We start from the raw sequence: 20,642 nt of genomic DNA, 5'->3' as shown, positions 1-20,642 counted from the left end.
CAATATTAGGAGCCGAATTTCCTTCGAAAATTTTCTGAGAGGTTATTTAGTTGCTATTATTATTTAGCTTGTATCTGCCAGGAAACCTTTCAGATTTTTTTGCGACTATTAATATTGGCTGAACCGTAAATAATTTTATGAAACTAAAAACCGCGTATGAATTAATGTCTTGCTATGCATGCAGATTTGTAACGTTATGTTCCACAACCTGTGCTGCGCCATGCTCTATCTTCATTGCATAACTGTGTGGCTAATCGTTGTCAATAAGGCGCATCTTAGGCGACGATACACGCGATGGATGAGATGCGACTTGATTTCTATGACGAGGGATCCCTTTGACGTTATCAAGGGTTATCGGCATCTCCAGGTCATGGATCGATGGCTCAACGTGATTTATGGGCATTTCCTAATGTCCGTGCATCTCGGCGGGATTTTGGGAATTTCAATTGCCACGAATTACATGATCATCCGATGGCACGATAGGTTGAATCGAGCCACAATAATGGTGGCACTAATTGGAATTTGTGTTTGCTTCGTCACAATGTGAGTTGGGAGTGATTTGTATTGCTGATTTTGTTTTTTAAGTTGTACAAAATATAATTTGGCTTGTCGTGATTTTAGGTTTGTCGAAGTCAAACTTACAGCCACGGTTGCGGAATTATCGGAAACCTTTATTCGCAATTCCTCTTCGAAACATCGACGGAAAAGTATCAAGGGAAAAATGACAAAGTCATTGTGGTTGATAAATTTTCAGACGGGAGAACCCTTCTTCCATTTGAAGCATACCAGCTTTCTTGGTTTTATTTCTTTGCTGCTTAATTTCTTGTCTACCTTACTTATCGCGACGGAATAAGGATGGTGATAAGGTATAAATATGTACCTATGTACATTTGTCAAGAATATTAATTTTCATAAAGATGTTTCAATTTCATAATAAAACTTGTAATTTTTCATGAATTTTTGTAGTTGGGAAATTATTAATTTTAATCATCATACACACATTTTTACGTGCATAGTCGTCGAACATGTATTTCCAAAAATTTAAACAAATTGAGAATATACATAGTTTGACCTTAATATTTTTGTAAATTGTATATATTAAAAAACCTGAGAGCCAAAATTGAACCAATTGAGCTATTATACAATTTAACAATTAAAATATCTAGGTATTTAGTAGTCAAAATTTAAATTTGATGATTATTATGAAAAATAGCTTTAACAAAAATATTTTACTGCACTACGCTAATCGGTGTTCCAAAATTAGTTTGTCATTTGTGGATATTTCCATTCGTTACGTACCGCAATTGGATCAGGTCTACGTGAAGATGACCACGAAACAGTTTTCAATAGAACTTGAATGTTCCTGCCAAGGTTTTAGATATTATCTTGTTAAAAAAATTAACTTCGTCTTACAAGGGACACTCACGACCTGTCGTTTGAGTCCAGGGTACCCACTATGTTTTTTAGAATCTACTGGGACCCTTGATGAAGGATTCATTATTATTTCCGTGTAAAACTCATATTTGGCCCAATGGCGTGGCGCCAAACTTAAATTTTTGAGAAAAAAATAAAAATACAAAATTTCTAATTTTTGAGATAATTTTAGCATTTTTTCGACGAACCCGAAATTTCGAAATTTTGTGAAAAGTTAAAAGTGATAATTTTGGAAAAAATTTCATAGAATACCAAAGTTGAACTCCTTGTCATGATTTTTGCCAAAAATTTTGAAAATCCGTCCAGGATTTCAAAAGTTATGGCGGTTTTAAAATGAAAAACCATCAAATTTGGCGAATTTGGCGCCACGCCATGGCGCCAAATATGAGTTTTACACGGAAATAAGAATGAATCCTTCATCTGGGGTCCTAGTAGATTCTAAAAAACATAGTGGGTACCCTGGACTCAAACGACAGGTCGTGAGTGTCCCTTGTTAGAATGCATATGTATGTACATCATCAGCAAATATCTTTATACTCACCAGTGTTAAGGTTCCATGGGTTATAAAATTATTTAATGTAAGATTAATTACAGGAAATTTCCTTTATCTTGGCAAGTTATGAGTTAAATCCTTCTGATATTAGTACTTCTAATAATTTACAGTAGTACGCCATGTATTTTTTTAGTGTTTATCATATTACACAGAATGTATCTACATATCTATATGTCGAGTCTGAACACATTGACATATTATTTACGTACGTACATATTTACATACATATGATACGAATGTCACATATTTATTGTACTGCCATGGTACCAAATTGATACAAAAGTTTCACCTGCATAGTATTTATAAAATTCTATGAAACCTAAATCATAAGTATTTATATGTAACTTGACATTTACGCTGAACATGATTGTCCTTATACATAAATTATTTTCATTATGACGTAAGTAGACAACATTTTCTCATAATATGCGAAAATATGGTATGTACATATTACGGTATTACGGTATTATGTACATACCTAGCAGACATTAATTTGTACACGTGGGATGGATACATATAAACAATGACGTTTTTATGCAATATATGGATGAAAGTGATGAAATTAGGAACAAAGCTATTTTTGTTCAATGATACCCATTATTGCTCCAAATTTGAGAAATCATTCGTTTAATACATGTGAATATAGTGACACGCGTCAAGTAATGAATTTCCGTAGAAAGTTTAACAATGAAAAACGTTATACGAAGCGTATATTTATATACCAACTAATTAAATTATTTAGCTAAAATGTTTCACACTATCAGTATATTTTCAAAAATTTGCAAACATTTTAAGCTCATCTTACTTAATAAGCACTTAAGTATATGTACATACACATATCTGATGCATATTAACCACATACATGAACACTGTCAATATACTGACTTAATTTTTAATTTTTGATTCCCCACACCTTAACACGATACATATGCAAAAATATCAAACTTCACGTCGTCAATAGCAACGTAGCTAAAACTGTCATCAGTTGATACACGAATTGTAGAAAACTCGAATGCTTTATGGTAAAAAATGGTGATCCAGACCGGATATGCAGCGTCCAAAGCGACACTGCTACCTTCCCCTTCACACTTTTTCTTCGATATCGTGCACCGCAAATTTTAATAAATTTATCTGAAAGATTCGACATATTGGAGAGATGTCGAACCTCGAAGTACCTGAAAATTTAATAATTTATTTACTTAAATGAAATTCACTCTCACAAAGTAGCATTACTAAATATTTACTTACATGATCGCAATCGCGACAACAACGCAAAGAATTATTAATACTTGGGGAGCAAAGTTTAGCACGTGAAGAGATCTGATACACATGTAACTTGCAATGAGAGCTATGCCAAGGAGCACACCCATGTGCAGAGTGACCAGAAAATGACCATAGACAGCGTTAATGTATCGATCCAAGACTTGGAATTGGCGATAAATTTGCAAAATGTTGAAACGATCTTGTTGCGAGATGAGATCAGTTTTCTTCCAGAGAGACGTTTTCTTAAGGAGGAATTTCCCTGGGTTATTTAGCGATCCTCGTGGTGTGATTAGCTTGAGCCAAACCGTGATTGAGTGAAAGTATAGGATTGAGAATCCAAGATAGTGAAATCCAACGCTGCAAAGCTACATAAATGCACACATATGTAAAACTAATACTAAAACTAATAGTAAAGTTAATACCAATAATTTTGCAAACAACAAATTTGCAAAATTATCAGCAACATGTTCCGCAAATAATTTACGCAGGCATTTGTACCATAATGTCTGTAAAACCCGTGCATTTGACAATATATGCAATAACAGTTTACAAATATATCTGCACACAATTCAAGTGAGTTTTGTGTTGCGTAAACATTTTGAAAAATAAGCTTGCAAAATTTACAGGGTTTGCTGGGTAACAAAAATTCTAGTGAAACTTACTTGAAGCACAAAATACATTCCGGACATCAAAACTGGTAGAAAATTCCATCGCAACCGAACCCTCCAGTGAAACAAATACTTGACAGCTCTATGAATCGGGTCTGCCTTATCCAGCATGGTAAGACCATACACAACCGGGAGGAATGTTGTTACCAGACATGTCGCAAACATTAGCATTTCAAGAGATAAGTTTTGATTCCGGAAGTGACAACCATCCGCATTTTGCAGTACGATAAATTGCAACTTTTCTAAATATGTATGCAAAAATATTGAACGGGAAATTAATAATTTTCTAAATTTTGCGATTATTTCATACTTTTAAACTCGGAATCCAACTTGATCAGCCCGTTAAACATTTTGGCATGATCTCGCCTACTGCGAATCATCCAGATCGACAAGGTGCAAATTGCTAACACAGCTTGGCCAAAAACTGCATCCACGAGAAAGTGAACAAGATTTAATTTACTTTCCCATAAGCGGAACAACGTCCTCGTTCCACACGTCACGACGTAGATAACCGTACTCATGGAGAAGATGACGAAGAGGGAAAAATGTTTCCATTTTGAACTCCGTAACGTTGGTGGGCAACTTTCTGGGGACGAGATGCTGATCGGGGTGCACTGAAATTGGTCAGTGAGACGAAGTCGTTCCGTGTAGATTTTTAGCATGCGTTTCGTAATCATGATGAAGACCAACTGCATCCGAATTGCGGCAGGATGCGGGATAGCACTGGATAAATATGCTTCATTTTAGGATGCCATTATAGTTCTCGTCATAATAACGGGGATGAACTTAGGAGTGTAATTTTTATTAGATACTATATGACGTGGCCTGGAACACGACGCGACGTGCATGAAGAAAACATGTTAATTAAGTATCTGCCTAAACTTATGAGCGGAGTAATTGGGTTGGTACACGTAATGATAGGTGTTTAACCTTAAATAAATGTACTAATTGCGAAGGAAGCGCTAGCAATGATGTACGTGACAAATTGCGAAAATTAGCTGGGCAAATATCAAAGAAAAATGCAGGTGCATGTAATTTTAATAGGTAATAAATAAGTACGCAAATATGTGAGTTACAACAGATACATACGCATTGGAATATATCCGACTTGAAATGTTTTTTATAAATAAAGTGAATAAAAGTATACAGTACTTAAATGTGATATCAAAGTACAACATGTAGGCAAGTTCATGCATGTAAATACGTACTAACGTATGTATGTTGGGTGGTTTTCCACTAGAAATACAGTATCTCACTTTATTGTAGATGCAAGGCATGCATACATTATATATAGCACAAATACTCCACAACGGGTTAATATTTCAAATTAGTTTTTAGACCAATTATTAGCAATATTTCATACTACATTTGTGCAAAATTTCAAATGAATTGGGCTAAAACTGACAAAATTATAGACATTTAAATGTCAAAAAGTTGCAAATTGCACGCCACAAAATTGTAGATACAGCTGAACAGCCAATTCAATATGCTGATGACCTACTTTTAGCGGCAATGCCGGCTTGAATTCGTCTTAACATCGAATCTACCAATCTATTAATGACACTTTGGTCAATATTCCACCACTCTTTTGCGACTATGGTTTTCAGACAAGCTGCATTTGTTGGTTTCCGTTCTGCCGCAGGACGCTTCAGGGTCTACCATGAATGCTAGATCGGACTGAGGCCAGGGGATTGAAAAACCCAACCCAACACCTTTATTCCATTACCCTTGAAGCATTTTGAGAAGATTTTTTAAATATTGATATAATACTCGCCATGTTGAAGGATAAATCGCTGACCAAAGTCAGCTTTTGTTATAAATCGACAAAGATTTATTTTCTGCAAATCAAGATACGCCTTGTTTGTCATGACGTAAGCGTCAGATTTGAATGTTAATACCCCGGCTTAACTGTGACTGCCCCCAACAATTACATTCCTGCAAAAATTCAGAGGTTTCACACCATATACTATAAGTACCCACAGCTAAGATTGGCTAATGAGAAATTTAATTGTCATAAAATGCGTAAAACTATCACTTGTCGACCCTCTATAGACTCAATTAGTGAGGAATTTGTTTCAAAATTAAACGACATTCAAGTCGACATTCATTGGTTTTCTTCTCTCGATTTGAACACTAAAGTTGCTCAATTGAATTCTATTCTTGAAGAAACGTTTAATCAATTAGCTGTTCCTTATGATAAACTGATTAATATTCATGATCCCATCTGGATCACCAGTCGTGTGCGCAAACTTGTCAAATCCAAAAATAAATTAAGAGTGAAAGGGAATAACAAGTGGCGAGAGTTAGATTCATTACTTAAAAAGGAAATTCAATTATCTAAGAGCAATATTCGTGATAAATTTAAATCAAAAATTATGAGTGCAAATACGTCAGAGTGGTATTCACTTGTAAAAAAGGTTTGTGGTCTCTCCTTGCCTAGTATTTATGATAAAATTTTGAGTGTACCTGATTATTCTAATTTTAATTCCAAGCAAGTAGCTGATTTAATCAATTATCACTTTGCTACTATATGTAACACTTATGATGGAGTTAACAGGCTTGTTCTCTGTCCAGTTCCGAGTAACCAAAGCCCATTAACTGTAACTCAAATTCAAGTTAACAAATTATTAACTGAATTAAATGTTAAAAAAAGTAATGTTCCTGGTCGTATCCCTGTCCAATTAGTAAAAATGTCGAATTGTTTCATTGTTCCTTTACTTACTGAAATAATCAATTACTCATTTGAAACTTTTTCAGTTCCGGATGTGTGGAAAGCTGGCTTTATTACTCCGTTATTAAAAAAAAGTAGAATTCTCAACGCTCAATGATATAAGGGCCATTACTCAAACTGATATTTTTTCTAAAATTGCCGAGCAATTTATGTTTGATAAGTTGTATGCTAGCTTGATTGACAAAATCAATTTTTCTCAATTTGGTAGTTTGAAAGGAGCTTCAACTGCTTATTATTTGGGTAAAGTAAATGAATTTATTTTAAAAACGGCGGATATTCCGGGTTCGAAAGTTATCATTGCCGCTGTTGATACTTTAAAAGCGTTCGATTTGCTTGATCACTTAGTTATAGCTCAAATTTTAATAGATTATGGTGTCAACGAATTAGATATCTTATGGATCATGTCGTTCTTAAAGTCTAGGTCACAATCTGTTAAAATTAACCAATGTCTGTCCAATTTTGAAACAATTTCCTGTGGAGCACCGGCTGGAACAAAGCTGGCTCCATTACTATTTATTGTGGTAATGAATTCGGTTTTAAACAAGCTGGATCTTGAAATAATTTCTAAATTTCTAAATTTTTGTCAAGCAGGATTTGTTGATGATCTTGTAATTGTAGAAAGAGTTGTGGGTAATAATCTCCCAAACATGCAGAAAGCTCTTGATGTCCTTTCTAAGGCGTGTTCCGAAATTAATATGAAACCTAATCCCCTCAAATGTGAAATTCTAGTTGTAAACTTTGGTGGTAGGAAATTAAATTTTTCCACAGATTTCTATATAAATAATGTTAAAATTCCTGTTGTTGACAAGTTAAAATTATTAGGAGTTCACTTCACCTCGAAATATGAGTGGAACTATCACATTTCTAAAATTGTGTCTTTAGCAGTGGGCAAATTGTATCAATTAAAAAAATTATTCAAGTCTGGTTTTTCTATTTCGGAATTAATTCATGTTTTTAATGTATATATTAGATCTGGTTTAGAATATTGTGCGGTCATTTGGGGTCCCGGTTTACCAATCAAACTTATTCACAAACTTGAAAAAGTGCAAAAAATTGCTTTATCCATTATTTTAAGAAAACGGGTCGATCATACTAATTATATTGATGTATTGAATTCTTTCAAAATTGAATCTCTTGAAATGCGTAGGGACATTTCACTTAAAAAATTCGGGTTTAAACTAATAATTGGTCGTTATTCTGTATTTTTGCCTGAATTCGGTACTGGTTCATCAAGTATGATGTTAAGAAAGACTAATATTGTTCATCAGACCAATATTAAAAATGCAAAATATTATAACTCAACATTACCTACCTTAATTAGATTAATCAATTCTGAATACAGGGAAAAAAACACTATATTTAGTTGCAAGTATGAAACTATTCTAATGCTGAAAGATAAAAATTGTGTTTAGTTAATTGTGTTTAGTTATAAGTATTGTTAAGTATCATTCCAACTAATAGTAGTGGCTTAGAGAGTTTGTAAACTGTCGAAACCATGTATGTTGCTTACTTAACTAAATGTTGGTAGAGTCTCCTTCTCTATTTTATAACATGAGGTGTTTTTTTGTATCACATATTATGATAAGATCAGTATAATAAATACTATTATTATTATTATTATTATTATTTCCTTGACAAGTCTATTTTTTTACAATTGGTCCCAGAAATCACTTTATCGAACTTTGGTTCTGATTCCACCACACTCTGGTCACTCCATCTGAACCAGGAAATGGAATTTTGGTGTAATCTAGAAACTAAAATTTTTTCCTGTCACAAACGGACGTCCTGACTTCTGCCTAACCAAGGCTAAGTATTTCTTATGGCCTCTCCTTGAGATCTTACATGTTTATTTTGCCAAATCTCCCGATAATTCAGTGAATATCTGCCTGTTTCTAATCCATTATAGGTGGTCATCAGTTCAAAGGTCACTTTAAACACTTTTCGAAATTTTTGATTTGAACAGACGAGGATTATCCTCACTGTTCTTATAATTGCATCATCCTCACTCGGCGATGTGCTGCGTTTTTGACCACGGTCGTGATTGTTCACAAGAGTTTCCATCTAATCCCATTCTTTTGACAATATTTTGTTAAATTTCATGTTCTCCGAAAATTTTTCCACAACTTAACCCTTTTTTATAACTCACGACATTTTCCGCCCGAAATCCTGGATTGACCTCGCTGTCATGTACGATTTTGGAATAAAATTTCTACAAAATATTTTCTATTGACAATATAAACAACTGTACTTACACAAAATAAACATTCCCGAACAAAATTTGTATGTAGACTGAAAGACTGGGTCGTTATCGTAATTAAACTCAGCTGCATCTACAATTTTGTGGCGTGCAATTTGCAACTTTTTGACATTTAAGTATCTATAACTTCACCAGTTTTAGCCCAATTCATTTGAAATTTTGCACAAATGTAGTATGAAATATTGCTAATAATTGGTCTAAAAACGAATTTGAAATATTAACCCGTTGTGGAGTATTTGTGATTTATATAATGCATACAAGGCTTGCATCTACAATAAAGTGACATACTGTATGTGCATGATCATAAGCATGAATTATCTATATTTGGAAGTTAAGCGCCTGATTAAATGATTTATGATAGATTATAGAACATATTTATTAAATTATGTATACATACCTACATAAATACCCTACAGACCTTGTTGTAAAAACGGTACTAGTTATTTTTTATCGTTACAGCCTACAGCGAATCTTTGCAAGTAGTAGATAAATAAAGTATATACGCAAATCACTGATTTCCGTTGAGAACCTGAAATTATTTTTAAAAAATCTCATCGGTTTAGAATCCCTCATTGGATCATAAGAGATATTCTTATTTTTTTATAGTTTTCGTGATTGCCAGAACGAGATTACTTGTATGCACATACATATGTTCATATGCCAATCCAGTGTACGTATTGAAGTACAGATTTCCGCAGAGAGTATGCAAGTAATCGTAGCAGGTTAGGTTCGTTAGGGGTTATGACTAAAAATCCAGGCACATAATTGAATCTGCATGAAAAAATTTTATTTCGTCAAGTATGGAACAATTTACTAGAAATATTTATGCATTTATCTAGAATATGCAGCCATAACCACTCTATAGTTCATGTCATCACCATGTCATGCTCTCAATCCGATTTTTAATTGGCTAATCAAATATATCACCACGACAATTAAAAATTTCGACCAGTCAAAAATTCGCATTGGGAGTATGCATAAGATAATAATGATGATATGAACTATGTATTGTTCCAAACATATGTATTTAAATAAACATACATACATATGCACAAATGCGTTTAAATTTAAATGCCTACATTTTTCTTCAAGTGCATTTCATGTCAATTATTCTATATTTGGCGAAATAAAATTTTCTATACATTCCCTGGAGAAAAACGAGGTCATTGAAATGCTTCCATAAATAATTACAGAGTAATAACAATACTGAATAAATTATTTCCTAATTTTAATTGTAAGTAAATTATAAGCTGACTTTCCTGGAAACTATTTAATATCATGCACAAATATCGTGCGCAAGTAACAGTGCACTTGAGTGTACATTCGACTAAGGAATATTTTCCTAGGTAATAAATACATACGTACACGATTAATTGCAAAAATTACAACTAAATATAAATCTCCAGAAACATTTATATTTTAGTTCATCGCCCCTCTTTCGGTGTCATTTTCACCACTGTGCAATCATGTTGTCTCGTCGCATGCTCAAAATTATTTGCTCACGACAACGCTTCACGGATATCTCGAGATGTGCAGCCTTTAACATTTGCCAACCTGTGGGAGACCGTGTTCGGTTGGGTGTCTCAAAATGGCAAAACTTTCTGGTTTACGTATTCTTTACACTTTTGACCTTGACCTATTGCACGATATCCATGTCGAGAATGTACCTCCGGATTTGGGAGACCAAAATCAACCGGACGCAGTTTGTGGTGGATATCGACCTCGGTGTATTGGTCAGTTTGAGTGCTGCCCTCATCCTCCTGGTCGCGATGAGGCGGAAAGAACACGTCAAGATTTTTAACGTACTCATGTCCCTGGACGAAGGGATGAGAAAAGGGTCGCAAAATGTTGTCCTGAAAAGCCTGATGGTTACGAAATACCGGGAAAAGTTACAATTGCAAATGGTTGTTACGGAATCGTTGCTGATTTTAATAAGCGTGACGACCGCAGTTATCCCGGTGTTGCATGGGTTTGTACTGCTGGATAAAGTCGACCCGATCAACCGATTTTTAAGGGATGTGTTCCATATCCGGTTGAGGGCGGAATGGAAATATTTTCCACTGATGGGATGCATTACGTATTTCGTATTACAGGTGAGAAACGTATGTATCTATCTAAGGATGCTACTCACAAGTCAATATTTTATGTATCTCGAAAATTATAAACATGGCAATATAACTTGCGAAGTTTTGTGAATTTCGTTAAAATTTGCTTAAAAGCCATGGGATTTTTTTGCAAGTTTATCCTCTCCACTACAAGTAATAGAAATTGAAACCATCCTCAAATTAGGATAACAAGGCTGCGATAACCTTTGCGAACTCACATTTTGCAAATCCCCTCACGACATAAATTTTTGGAGACTTTGCAAATTTGCTAAATGAGTCACGAGTATAATTTTTTCTGGTTAAAAAATACAATACGGCAACAATTTCTCCTTAAAGTAGCAATTTGTCCACTATTTAATCACAAATACTCTTATTTTCCAGGTGTGCAACGTAATTTGTCACTACTTAATTTACGGGGTACTTTACACCTATTCTATCGGAGTATGGCTCTCGATACTTATAATTCCTGAAAGAAAAGTTCCACAAAACAGGACTCGTTGGAGGAAAGCTGGTCTGGTTTCAGTTTCCGATAGTATTGACTACTACGAATATATCGACAACTCCAGGTCATGGACAAATTTGCAAATGTAATATTTGGTAATATTCTGGTGGGAGTGCATCTCTTGGGCATGTTGATCATGTGCGTGGTGTCGAGCTACATGGCGATGAAGTGGTTAGACCGGATTCATAGGGCGACAAGCATCCTGACACTTTTTGGTGTATTTTGCTCCATCCTTGTAACGTGAGTATGGGATTGAGATACTTTTTTAGAGGTGGAATTTTGATAATTTTGATAAAATTTCAGGTATGTCGAAATCCGAATAACTGCAGGACTATCGGACCGGGCGGAAAAATTTATTACAAATTGCGTCTCAAAGTATAGGAGGAAAAGTGTAAAGGGGAAAATTGTCGCGTCGTTCTGGATTATTCGGCTGAGGACGGGATTACCATTTTTTGTCTTGAAACATTCAACCTTTATCAGGTTTCTGTACCAGGTGCTAAGTATTCTAACGACGCTCTTGCTAACGACGTAGACTAGTAAATGATAAGTTATATAAAAAAGAAAATCTGCATTTATTTAAAATTTTCTGAAAAGATTATGCTCAGCAAAAACTATGAATAAAATTTTAGATTGAAATGAATTATAAAAACGTTATAAAAATTAGGTAAAATTTCTTCCTGTGATGTAAAAAAAAATATTTTCAGGTACGAAAATCCGAGACCATGTTCGTTCGACTGTTACGCCACAGGGTTTGGGACTTCTCTCAACCGTTTCGTTCAAGATTATCACCGTCCAAGAGTTCCATTGTCATCCGGAGTGACTTGTGGTGCTGGTGAGCAGAAAGAGAACGAAGGTTAGTTAAAGTCATGTTTAAGAAGTCGATAAATGACTCACGAAAATAACTTTGTAACAATTTCCGCTCGGATCAATCTTCTGTGCGAGTTCTTGGTAAGTTTCTTCCGCTTGTGAACGATCATCGGAAGTATTAGAGGGTCCTCCAGCAGCTTCTTCTTTGACGGCTTGGGAGAATAAATCCGTAAATTGGATACACATTTTGTCGGAGGCTAACGTTTGCAGCTGTAAATTAATAAGTTTTTAACAACATTCACATTTAGCTTTTATAGAATTCTATTAACCAACCTGTCGTACAGCGTTCGTTACAACTTTGTTCATCGTGAAACAAATGTAGGCGTGAATGCCGAACAATTCACGCATTTTTTCCTCATATTTTGCCAGTTCCATGCCCCCATCCAAAACATCTTTCAACATTTTAATGAATTCAGGGAAGTACTCGTCTGGTTGTAGTTTATCTAGAAGATAGATGTATGTACATAAAAGTGGATTTTTTCTCAGGTCAAATCCAAATCAAATATTATGCATAACAAAATGAACTAACTTGGTGCCCTCAATCCTAAGTTCACAGCAGGTTGGTCCACGCCAATCGGTTCTACTTCAGTCTTCGCTGCCGTATCCGACATCTTTTGAAGACGCTCCAAAATTATTTGATACAGACGCAAGAACACGTACCAATCATTGTTGACGTAGAAGAGTGTGTACGTTTCGGCCTTTGCATAAAATAAAAACACAATAATTACATATTACATAGTCGCTAACAAAAACAGACATGCCACTGCATACCTGATCTCTCTGCGGAGCTGCAAGTACACTTGACGAATTTTCCTTTTTGGATCGCCGCTCACCTTCAATATTTTCTCTCTGCCTTCGTATAGATCGCCGCTTATAGACCGTTCTCCTGGATTCGCCTACCTTCGGGGTACCAGGGTCAACTACATATCCGTCAACATTCGGCATGCTGTTCGTGTTTGCGTACGATTTGTAAGCTGCCTTGGTCCTCGGAGTCACATTTTGTACAACATCGAGTGGACGTTTTTGACTGCCACCTGTTTAAAATATTTGAAAGATTTAACTTCAGAGTTGAATCATATTTTAAGTATTTTCAACAAACCTTGTTCAACTTTTTTATGAGGCAATTTCATTCTGGTATGATTGAACAAATTTGGAATGAATTTCTTCAGCAACTTTTTAATTTTTTCCTTTTCATGAGTCTGAATTTGGCGTCGGACATGGTGCAATAGGAGATTGATAGTTTCATCCAGCATGACATGTCCAAAGTATTGAAAATTCAAGTGAGGTCCAGTCCCCGGAATTTCATTGTTTTTATCGTGTCGCTAACAAGTAAAAATAAAAGGTTATTTTCGAATTGGATTATAGAATGCACGAAAAACTTGATAAATTCACCTTATCGTAAATAGTTTTAATCTCGTTGACCAACCATGTCGAGCGAATCATTTGGACGTCAGTCTGTTTAAAACTGAATGACTGATGATCCAACGACTTCAAGTAATGTCGATCCATTAGGTCTTTCCAAGTTTGGTTTTTACTATCCCTCTCTTTTCGCAATTTTTGGTCCAACGACTTCAACTGCTTCAGTACGGCCGGAATAGAGGAGATGGGTTGTCGTTTCAGACGTTCGATAGTTTTGTCAGCTCTTTCTCCATAAATGCGACGAATAGATAGGATATTGATAATGTCCGAAGTGCCACCCAAAGAGTTGGAGAGTTGATAGGAATTTCGTTCCTCTGCACGCATTCGCGCCCCGCGGTGTAAGACGGCTTCGAATGTCCTAATTGTCTCGGCATTTGAGTCGATCGAATAGTCAAGCTTGATTAAAAATATGTAAGTTGCATATTTACGGGTAACTTGAAAAATAATGTGCATATTAAATTATACATGTAGTAATTACCTCGAATCGTTCATTCTCACAACAACCGAGAGTAGCTTCGTAGCGAGATTTTTTCGGCATGAGAAAACTTTTATTTTTTGGACACGAGAAAATCCTGTCGTTAAGAACTTCGTTGCAAAGGGCGGTTCGACCCGAGCAGATCTCAGGGACTTGGTCTTCCGGAACAAGTACGTAACTCGTTCCTACTTTTTTAAAAGTTGAGTGATCTAATTCGAATTATGAAGGTGGTATTTAGATTAGCATGATAAATTGATTTAAATATGAGCATATGAATGGCAATATGTATTTAGCTAATTAATAAAATTTCTGCTCACATTGTTTCCCCCTTTTCAAAGTTTGTTCATTGGTCTTTTCTGGAGTTGATTTGGGTTGAGTTACAGATTGTTTTGGCTTTTTTGGAGTCAGCTGTGGCTGAGTTACAGATTCTTTTGGCTTTTCTGGAGTCAATTGTGGTTGTGACACAGGTTCACAAGTGGCCTGCTTCTTATGAGTATTCAAAAATTTCCGTAGCTGTCGGTACATCTCCGGGTGCTTAGCGAAAAGTGGCTTAGCCATTTCCAAAACATGCTTGCGAGGAATTAATCCCTCGAAAAAGTGGCGCAAGCATCGCTTAACGTCGTCAAATACAAAGTGAGGTTTCAACACTGATTGGCACTATATAACCAGAATAAATAAATGCATCAGTTTAGCACAAGAACCCAATTGGAAACACACTAAACTTACCTCGGATAAAAATGCGCTTTCTTCCAATATCCCATGCTGTGGCGCATCAGTTGCTGGGATAACTTTATTGGGAGTGGCAAGGTTTGTCTTGCTAACTGGACAATCAGGAAGCAACGCAGCAAAGGCAGGCATATTAGGTGATTTTCGTTGTTTATGAATACTTTGATCTTTAGGCTTCCTAATTTTCTTCAGTGCACTTTGGTCCCTGGACGTATTATTTTTAAGTACACCTTTAGGACGTCCCCTTTTGGACGGGGTTGGTTGTGCAATAGGAACACTGGTGGCTGGCAGAGCGAATTTTACAGATTTTTTAGGCAACTCGGGCACTGGTTCTGGAACTTGACCCTGATTTATGGAACGCTAAATATAACATTAAATTGTTCGATAATAATTAATTAAGAATTACAAAGTAGATAGTATAAACTGCAACTTACGCAGTTTGGAGGGATGATAAATTGGACAAATTCTTTAAGTAAATCTTCCTGGTTTTGAAATATTTTAGCCATTTCCGAATAAACTTCGGTAGTGCATGGTTCCATGTGGTCAGCATCATTCATCTGTGGAGTTTTGTGGACGTTTGTTTCGAGGACCCGCAGAAACTTATTATATGTTTCTGGATCGTCACGGAGTCTTTCCTAAATATCCAAAATATTTACAATATTACATATTCGGTTTGTCAAGACTGTCTTGACAAGACATATTTGTAAATTCGTACAAGTTGAAATAGTAAAAAATCAAATCTGGTATCCTATCTAAAATTTGGATCTTACTCATATCACATGATTTGCACAGTTGACAAGGTTAGAATAAAGTTGTTAGGAATGGTATCAATATTTAATTACCCTGATTTTGTTAACATAGGTAATCGCATCTTCAAATTTGATTGGTTCCCAGGGGAGCTCAGTTCCTTCGAGTGATGAATATGCATGTGCAGATGTAGAAGAGGTCGGTGGCTCAACCACGCTCACAAAATTAATATCGGGGTAACTCAATGTCATTGTGTCATCTAAAGGAGGCGAGATGGTCTCATAACGCGGACTTTGGTAGAAACTAGCAACTTGATTTAGGTCTCCGTAAGACGAGCGGGCTTGAGAGTATGCTACCGGAATGGACGACGAAGACATGGGTCCACCGCTGAAGAAGGAGGTTTGCATAATTTGTCGAACGTTGTTGTCCTCCGGTTGAAAAAGTGCTACCTGCTGTGACGGCGGCGGCGGCGGTGGCAAGGTGGGAGGTGACGATAAAACAGCTGCTGCCGGAGGAGGAACGAAGGGCTCATTTTTCAACATATAGTCCGTCTCGCCGTACACTCGATACAAGGTTTGGAATCCTTGTTCATCTACTTGAATAATCTTGCATCCTTCCGGAAGAAACGGATTGAAGCTAATGATCAGCTCAGGAAAGCCACGAAATAAGTTGGCCACTCGTGAAATTACGCCATGTATGTTGACGCTGGAAAAGGAGTAACATTTTTAATCAGAAAATTAGACCACTAAGATTAACAAGAAACCACATTATGGAATATGTTAGAGTTTTTTTTAAGAAATTTGAATTATCTAATATGTAAATTGGTAGTCACAGTCTATGACTCGCAAAAGTTGACAAGGTTTTAAAATTTCAAAAGGTCAAAATAACTCACTCTCCGGATTTGTATGTCGTCAAAATTTCTAAAAAGTCATTGTAGACTTGAGGCTGATTTCTAAATTTATCTTTCACTTGGTCCAAATACTCCAAGGCGTCTTGCGTGCTAGACGGAATGTATCCCGTCACCGATAGGTCAAGAGGAGTCGATTGATTTTGGTCATGGCTTATCGAGGAGTAATTGCCTTCTTGACCACCACCATCAAAGCTCTCTGGCATCATATGACCTTGGGATGATGTAATCTAGATATTGAGAAGGAGAGAATATAAAAATTTCTAGTGAAACAAGTGTCAATCAATTAAATTTCACCTGTGAACTTTGAGCAGAATTAGAAGATTGAGATCCGTGATTTGGATCCTGCTCCATTTTGTTGTACCCAACCTCTCAAAACTTGTTGATACTTTCCAGTTAAATTTTTTAAAGAGTTTTTCGAAAATAACTGCTAACGTTTGCTGTTTTTTGAAGAGGAGAGGATTCACATCCACTCGTTTGCCGGAGTTAGTCCAGCCAGCCTCATTGCGAAGAAGACGCGCGAGGTCGCCTCGTCTCACTTTGCAGGATTGGATGCCAAGGTAAAATTGCCGAGAATGAGAAGCTTTTAAATGTAAATTTAAAAACTCCACTAGTGTTTATGTAATAAAATATATAATTTATGTTTTTTGTTATTGTTTTTATTATTAGTTTCCTTATAAAAAATGTACATCTTACAAATCATTCATAAATCCATATTGCAAGCAATGTATATCTGTATCAATCTTTATTCGAAAGAAACTAATTATGGATTAGTAGGTATTTAATTAACAGCTCATTGTACAAGTCTTCCATCAAACTTCCACTAAAATTAGCGTCCTCGGGCATAAACGCAAGTCCAGTATTGATTAGCCCTGTGACACCCGACTTGCAAATAATCTCTCAGAATGTTTTCTCTATGACCGGCCGAGTTCATCCAGCCATTCACCACGGCATTGCAATCTGGATAACCGCTGGCAATATTTTCCCCAATGCTGGTCCAAGTATACCCGACTTGGCTGACCCTGGTTCCCAAATTTGGCTCTCCAGGACATTGATGACTAAAACAGTTCTTCGCCACCATAACATTGTTGTGGTTTCGAGCGGCTGATTCCAACTGTGGGCATACATTTAACAGAATATTTATCTGGATACATAATTATGTAGGACAATTTAATTGAAATCGGTTTGTTACCCTGCCATCCCAAGCGAGTGGCCCCTTGCCGTTTCTTGCCCGAACGGAATTAGTTTCAGCCAGGCAAAGTCCAGATTGCTGGATGGAGTTGAAGTCGTCATTGACGTAGAGGTAATCGGTCGTTTGGTACAATGGTTCCCCGATGTTGTCCCCCTCTTTTTCGTCCACTGGGGTTGCAGATGCAGTCGCAATTATGGCGATGAAAATGAAAAGCTTCATTGTATTGGAGGTTTTGAAGGTTTATGGGAATTTGAAGTTGTTGATGTCAAAGGGTGAATGTTAGTGATGATACATTTTCATGCAAACCTGTGCCTTTTTATATGAAAATCCTGACCATGGAGAGAAGTTGAAGTGCAGCATCGGTTTCCAGAAATGTTTGGTTTTCCGTATTGCTTATAAACAGAGGGATTTGAATTTCTCAGGAACAAAATGTTTTTTAGCGTTTATTTTGATGCCGAAAATTACATGCAAGGACAATAACTATCAGTTATCTGCGATTTCCAAGCAATATATGCGTAGCAGTTTTATTGTATTTTGTATGCATGTAAATGTTATCAAATACACAACAACAACTCATGGTCAAATTTGGATAAGTGATGCACTATGTATGTATCTGTATAAGCATAATGGACTGTATATGCACGCGAAATTTATTGTCAATATATGTACATAAACCTGAAAATCTTCATTTAGCCGGAACTGTTGACCAATTTCTTCATTATTTTATAGTGCTGTTATGAATTTTTCAATGTCCCATGTACATATAATACCATATTATTAATATGTATGTATGTAGATATCAGACAACAAACATAGATGTGATTAGTTACATATGTGGAATGATCTTTTTGCCAATATTAATTCTGCATTTTGGTAGATTAGCTAACCCTAAGTTTTCCAGATTGTTAGTAATTGTTACATATGTATGCAATGTACTCGTGCGATGTGCATTACATATGTATATGTATAATTCAAGTATTAAAGTATCTATGGGTAAAGCATACGAATAAACAGATGATTTAATATTCAAAACATAATAGTTTTATTTTTGAGAACCATTAAATATTTTTACGTACATATGTATGATATGTACTTGCATGCTTAAGCACGTATATAAAAAACTGAAATTCTTTAAAATGTAAGTTAGGATAAAAATGGCATGCTTATATAATTACCCACGGACAGTGCATAAGTGTGAAAATTCCGGCCCTGGTGAAATGTAGGAAGGCCCGGCCCCTTGTCAATTTTGTAATTTTGAACAAGCGCTTAATTGGGTTGCCACGTAGCATACCCGCCTATTTTGCGGTTAGCTAGAACTACCAAACCAGCTCGGCGCGCGGGTATGGATAGTTCAGTCTTTATTAAATTTTCGCCCTAAATAAGATCACCATCAGCGTTACCAAAGCGGGAAAAATGCGCAGCAAATTTAAAACATGAAAAAATTGCCAGCCTTGGGTGTGAGCTTTCTTCTCTTCTTATGCAAATATCCCGCTAAATTTGAGCCTTGGTAGATGGTGCTATTTGCAAATTTCATACTAATTATATTTGTGATCGATTTACACTAATTTGGTCCAAATCCTTGAGAACGTTGGGAGACCCCCATTGTAAGTAATTTTAAATTGTTCTGCAGATAAATAAGCGGACCCATATTTTTGCGTTTTCTTGAATGAGAAATCGTTGGCGGGATTTTTAATTAAATTGAGCATTCATTAAGAATGTGTCATGGTTTGCAAACCAGTTATTGTTAACTGATATCCATTTACACGTGAATAAAAGTTGAAATGAAATGAAATGAAAGAAAATTAGGGTTTTTTAAGAAACACTGGCTTCTCGAATTTTAACCTGAGTTAAGAAATTAAAATATACCCAGTAGTCGCAAAAGAACTGTTACAAGAAAACCTTACTGTAGCGAGCCCAGTTTATACAATTTTGAAAAAATAATTACATCACTGAAAAACCAATGAAATTCTGTATAAGAAACACTTTGCTTTATAAAATTTCAACCTAATAAAACGACACGAGCCCGGAGTCTTGGTGTCAACTTCGCGATTGCGGTACGCATGCGTTCCAAGGGATATTGGTGGTATTTCTAGATGGGATATTTTTGTCGGACTCCAAACCTATATGAGGTTTTGCACATATATATAGCTTCAGTTTGGACCATAAATCGTATTCCAGAGGTTGAGGTTCAGTGATGATGAATTTTATACTTGGTCCAAAATGGAGGCAGGAATTTTTTTATTTCAATCGCCCATTTAGTATTTTGGCATGATGAGCAAGACCTGAGCTGTCCTTAAATGTCTAGAGGCTACTTTTGTATTGGGAATGGCTTCGCTCGAAAACTTCAAAAAAGTTTTTTTTTTGATATGAAAGCTTACCCCTAGAGGTAGAAAGATCACTTTTTCTGACCAAATCCACCTTACGCCCCATAAAAAATTCACAGAAGCAGGATGGTGGATTAAATTGATATTTTTGAAATTTGTGTGAATAATATGAACTGGGGGGGTGTATGTAGACACGGTCCTTTTGCTTATTTTATATGGCCTCAATTGTGAAAGTTTGCGCATCTTTTAAAAATGTTTGTTTTCATTTTTCAAGCGCGTACCGGATGTTTACTTGCCGTAATGTTCGCAAGTGTTTGTCCTCATATCTTAAAGACATAAGTCCAACGTTTAGTTTGAGGGCCCGAAACATTGTTCTATTTAGCCTAACAATTTGCAGGGAAATTTTTGTTAGGGTCTGGTATGAATTTGGACGAATTCAGGTTTGCTGAACCTTCATGATTTTTTATGACCT

The 20,642-nt window shown here is 35.9% G+C and overlaps 2 protein-coding genes across 2 annotated transcripts; both read right to left on the bottom strand.

The window, feature by feature from the left end:
• Positions 1 to 12,116: 12,116 nt before the first annotated feature.
• Positions 12,117 to 17,141, bottom strand: LOC110857847 (paired amphipathic helix protein Sin3b-like). Its single transcript, XM_035858297.1, has 14 exons — positions 16,952 to 17,141; positions 16,640 to 16,884; positions 15,843 to 16,452; positions 15,435 to 15,635; positions 15,001 to 15,360; positions 14,592 to 14,931; positions 14,278 to 14,483; positions 13,773 to 14,195; positions 13,480 to 13,702; positions 13,152 to 13,414; positions 12,910 to 13,078; positions 12,654 to 12,823; positions 12,408 to 12,590; positions 12,117 to 12,342 (listed from the first exon to the last, which is right to left on the bottom strand). Exons 1-14 carry the CDS (start codon positions 17,006 to 17,008, stop codon positions 12,277 to 12,279), a joined length of 3,516 nt encoding a protein of 1,171 aa, XP_035714190.1. The 5' UTR covers positions 17,009 to 17,141; the 3' UTR covers positions 12,117 to 12,276.
• A 156-nt stretch (positions 17,142 to 17,297) lies between these two features.
• Positions 17,298 to 18,198, bottom strand: LOC110857659 (uncharacterized protein YkwD). The gene is made up of 2 exons (XM_022106261.2): positions 17,847 to 18,198; positions 17,298 to 17,768 (listed from the first exon to the last, which is right to left on the bottom strand). The coding sequence occupies exons 1-2, from the start codon at positions 18,063 to 18,065 to the stop codon at positions 17,484 to 17,486; spliced, it is 504 nt and encodes a 167-aa protein (XP_021961953.1). The 5' UTR covers positions 18,066 to 18,198; the 3' UTR covers positions 17,298 to 17,483.
• Positions 18,199 to 20,642: the final 2,444 nt, after the last annotated feature.

The sequence above is a fragment of the Folsomia candida genome, unplaced genomic scaffold (assembly GCF_002217175.1).
Source record: "Folsomia candida strain VU population unplaced genomic scaffold, ASM221717v1 Fcan01_Sc019, whole genome shotgun sequence".
In the NCBI taxonomy this organism is placed as follows: Eukaryota; Metazoa; Arthropoda; class Collembola; order Entomobryomorpha; family Isotomidae; genus Folsomia; species Folsomia candida.
Note: the sequence above shows the minus strand (reverse complement) of the source record. Positions and strands in the feature narration are given on the sequence as shown.

Bases quoted from the DNA above. Each gene is read 5' to 3' on its own strand.
- LOC110857847 (XM_035858297.1), bottom strand. From the start codon at position 17,008: ATGGAGCAGGATCCAAATCACGGATCTCAATCTTCTAATTCTGCTCAA. The intron at 14,932-15,000 runs GTAAGTTTAGTG...CTGGTTATATAG, and splicing joins AAAGCGCATTTTTATCCGAG to TGCCAATCAGTGTTGAAACC. The intron at 14,196-14,277 runs GTAATTACTACA...TTTTTAATCAAG, and splicing joins GTGAGAATGAACGATTCGAG to CTTGACTATTCGATCGACTC.
- LOC110857659 (XM_022106261.2), bottom strand. From the start codon at position 18,065: ATGAAGCTTTTCATTTTCATCGCCATAATTGCGACTGCATCTGCAACC. The intron at 17,769-17,846 runs GTAACAAACCGA...GTATGCCCACAG, and splicing joins CACTCGCTTGGGATGGCAGG to TTGGAATCAGCCGCTCGAAA.